Below are 4303 nucleotides of genomic sequence, written 5' to 3' on the forward strand. Positions count from 1 at the left end.
AAAAGGTTAACCATTAAAAGAGTCACACTACGCCCTACGGAGCAGAACCAATTTCCTTTTTTAACAAATAGGAGGTAATATGTGAATCCATGAAGAAAAGTTAATTGTTTTCCATTGCTAGTAAATATTTGCCTTTTGACTTTTTCCCCTTCTGTAAAAAAAAACCAAAAAACTCAGATTTTTTAAAAAGTTGTTTCAACTTTTTGTTGAGAAATAACACCTAAACAGGAAACAAAGGGGCAATATCTATAAGTCAGTTTTGTGTAGAAATATTTCAGTTTGAACAACATGAAGCAAATATTAGAAGCAAAATGTACCAAACTCCATAAATGGCTAGTTTACTTGCTTAATCTGTTAGAAATAAAATATGACTTACTGTGGTTACTATTAAACTGAACAGAACTAAAGTAAAAAGCAGGTGGTAGTTTACAGAGTTCTTTGTCTTGAAACATTCAAACCTTAAAAAGAAAAAAGAGAGAGAAAGAAACTTGTTTTAGAATATATAACTAGGAAAACAAATAGAACACTGTTTTACCACTTGTATACTTGCCCCTGGGTCTAGTGATGCCCATCATTTCTTCTCAACCACACACTCATCTTACAGAACCCACACTACCTACAGCCTCCAAGAGGCTACAGGGACCAGAAGTAGATGCCTGACTTAAACTGGGCCAGTGAGAGGCTCTCTTCCGAAAATTTGGAATTTGGGAGCCAGAGACTGAATCAAGTGTAGAGAATCAATGTATAAAGCTGTGTGGACTCAAGGTCTGATGCTTATATTTGGGCAACTAACTTGAAGTAGATGAGTGAGCAGAGAAGTGATCTGCAGGAAGAGAAAAAGAAAGCAGATACAAAGACTTGAAGCCATGTGGAGAGGAAGGAATAGAGAAAAGAGGGAGGGAGAGAGAAGGTGCCCTTCCAGTTCTGGTGAGCTGGACTTCCTGCTATGCCATATAATTCCCTCATGTCCTTACAGTAAATAAATCTCTCCTAAATCAACTGGCTTGGGTAGGTTTCCACATCTTGGAACTAATGATCCCTGACTAATACACACTGTCACAGGAAATATCACTCTATTACAATTGTCTCTTTGCTTATCTGTCTCCCCAACCAGACTGTGAATTTTCTGTGTGCAGGGATAAAATCTTTTTTTCATATACCTAGTCACTAGGAAAGTCTGACACAGGAAACATTCAGTGAATAAGTAAATATGAACATATATTTGGCTATCAGCTAAGTATCCAACCTTTGAACCTATGTTTTGTATAAGCAGCAGGAGAGTTCTCTCAGTTTACTAATTAACAGGAATTGGACCCAACTCCTATTTCCCTATCTGTAAAGAAAGGTGGCTGGAAAGTAATGGCGATCATATATTGAAAAGAATCAGATAACCATCGCATAAAGGATTCAGAGCAGTCTTACTAGCACTAAGACCTCTTTTACCTTTAAACTGTGTGACTTGATGACTTTGTGTGTGTGTGCATGTTGTGCTTGATGGTTTTACTGTATTGCTTCATTTAATGAGACACATAACCAGACAATTTGAGAGGGATGTTTTTGGAACAAAACATTAACTGAGGTAAGAAAGCAGTCATCTTCTGCTTTCTGCTCTCCCTTTCTTGTAGTACTTGTCTGGGTACTTTTTAAGTATCTGCTCTCAGCTTTGTCTCATGCAGGTACAGGTACATCAGGACGTTAGCATATCAGTGCTCGCTGTTACTTGATTTTTCTTTTAATAAATATAGTTTTGACAGAAAAGATAGATCAGTAAACAATGTCAAGGAGAGCAAAGACCTTAGCCTCAGTCTTGAGGACAGCTTTCAGAAAATGGTGCATGGGATTTCCTTGTTTTTGATCTTGTTTTCTAACTGCCCAGATCTGCTTGTCACAGATGCAGACTGTGATAGGCTGATGACTTATTAAGAAGAGTCACCTGAAAATATTTTTCTAGATCGGGGTGGCAAGCTACAGTGCAAGAACCAATTTCTCAACCTAAGCCTGTTTTTGTAAATAAAAGTTACTGGACGACAGTCACATCCATTGGTTTACATATTATCTATGGCTGCTTTCACACTACAACAGCAGAGTTGAAGACTTGCAACAGAGATCACAGGCCCAGAGAGCCTAAAATAATTACCGTCTGGCCCTTTACAGAAGAAGTTTCTGATGAGCTCTTTTAAATAATATATTTTTTCAAACTATTTTTATTTTTATGTATCTTTAGAAGGTATTCTTGAGCTAGCAATGATGATCCTGTTGAAAAGAATCAGATAACCATCACAGAAGAGGTTCAGAGAAGTCTCAAGAATTAGCACTAGGAAATAGAAGGTATATTTTAAAAGTTAAGTTTATTAAACTTGTAGTTCAATTTCCAACTGTGACACTTACTAACCGCATGACCTTAAGCAAGTCACCTAAGCATAAGCTCTGCTTATATTCTTAGATAAAATGGGGACAATACCTATTTATCTTGCACAACTGTGAGAATTTAGAGATGATTTCGTGTGCTGCCCAGCACAATTACAGGTACAAAGTAGAGAAATGTTATTATGGCATAATATATAAAATTTTTACCTACATTTTATATATTCATAACTTGAGGAAAGGCAAATTGTGTAAGTTAATCTTACTTAATTTAAGTAAGATTCTGTCTAAACTGGCTATAAGGTTTTGAGATCAAACAAGTTCATAAACAGTATTATTATAACTTCCCAGAAATTATACTCTACATTGAAATCACAAAAGTTACAATCTTCTACACTGTTACAATCTCCCAGTAATACCACTGGATTAGTTATATTACATAATTCCCTATGAAGCAAACATGAATTTAAAAATATATCAAGCATATGAATTTTAAACATAAATACTTACATGCAGTATACAAATATACAACAGCTGTAAATCATTGGGAGTTCATCCAATAGCTGTAAGAAACAAAGGTAACAGGACTTGAATATTGTAGAGCTGCAATTATGCGAATCCAAAATAAAACATCAGAATGATTAAGATGGTCACCTCTTATTATCTGATATCTTTTACTAATTCTCATATATTTATCATCATCTAATTTATTCTCTGTGTATATTTAGTTTGTTTTTGAACAAAGAAGCTTACCCACCCATCTGTCCTAATCTACACACCTAAGTAGGATGCCTGACTCACTGGTCAGCTTGGATCATTCAGTATCATAAACCATGATAACATGACTCCAGGAAAGAATGATGTCCACCATCTACAGGTAATAGGTCCTATCGGTATTCTTTTGCGTTTTCCCCCCATCCTATAGCACCTAAGATAAATAAAATGTTCAGTCATATACATAAAAAGAGATAGAAATTGTTGGGGAAGTCAATTAATCTAAGTGATGTCTGTCTCTGGAAAATAATATTAACAGCAATAATAACAGCTATAGCTATTACATATTAAACTACAAGCTGGACACTAAGTGTCCAGCCACGTGTTGTGATAGGGTATTTCTAATACTTAAACCATTCCTATAGAATTTATTCACTAGATATGCATTTGATGAATTCTTTAATAATATATCTACTATGTGCCAGGCAACATGTTAGGGGCTGAGGATACGATAAAAACAACACATAATCACTGCCCTCAGGGAATTCACAGTCTAGTGAGGTAGAGGGAATGAAAAACGTGATTAAATACACAGTAAAGATTCCAAAAAAGGGGTCACAAAGAAGCCAGAAAAGGTGGTGGCAGGAAATGAAATGATGGCAGAGAAAGGCATTCTAGGAAGAAGGAAGAGAATTTATGCAAAGTGATATATTCTAGTAAATTATTGGAATGAAAATGATAGCATTTGTGCAAGGTCTTATAATTAAATGTGTCACATTTATTATTTCATTTAATTTTCACAATTCTAAGGTAGAAACTATTATCTACATTCCAAGATGAGAACACTGAGGCTTACAAGGTTTAAGTAACTTTTTTTCCCCACATCTTTATTGGAGTATAATTGCCTTACAATGTTGTGTTAATTTCTGACGGACTCCTCTATATTATATTGCCTCCAAAACCATTCATTTGAATCACCTTTAAATGTTCAAAAAAACTGGTATAACATCATGACTTACTGCAGGTAAATCTACCACCAGTTTTATGATATACAGAAGATTCCTTTATTTAAAGTTTTGAACCAGGATCTAATGACTTTACATTAAACAACTTTAGATGGGTCTTTTGTGTTTCCACATAAATTTAAAAATTTTTTGTTCCAGTTCTGTGAAAAATGCCACTGGTAATTTTTTTTTCTTTTTTCTTTTTTTTTTTTTTTTTGCGG

At 34.8% G+C, this 4303-nt stretch overlaps 1 protein-coding gene across 1 annotated transcript in view; it reads right to left on the reverse strand.

The window, feature by feature from the left end:
* Positions 1-376: 376 nt before the first annotated feature.
* The window catches only part of LOC112408008 (alkaline ceramidase 3), a gene marked incomplete at its 3' end in the record, with an annotated part of 109438 nt that continues 105511 nt past the window's right edge, over positions 377-4303 (reverse strand). Inside the window, exons 4-5 of the mRNA XM_024757514.1 lie at positions 2875-2927; positions 377-458 (exon numbers count right to left, since the gene is read on the reverse strand). Of these exons, the coding sequence (XP_024613282.1) occupies positions 377-458; positions 2875-2927 (135 nt within the window). The remainder of the gene's footprint in view (positions 459-2874; positions 2928-4303) is intronic.

Source organism: Neophocaena asiaeorientalis, unplaced genomic scaffold (assembly GCF_003031525.2).
Source record: "Neophocaena asiaeorientalis asiaeorientalis breed wild unplaced genomic scaffold, Neophocaena_asiaeorientalis_V1.1 scaffold481, whole genome shotgun sequence".
Lineage (NCBI taxonomy): Eukaryota > Metazoa > Chordata > Mammalia > Artiodactyla > Phocoenidae > Neophocaena > Neophocaena asiaeorientalis.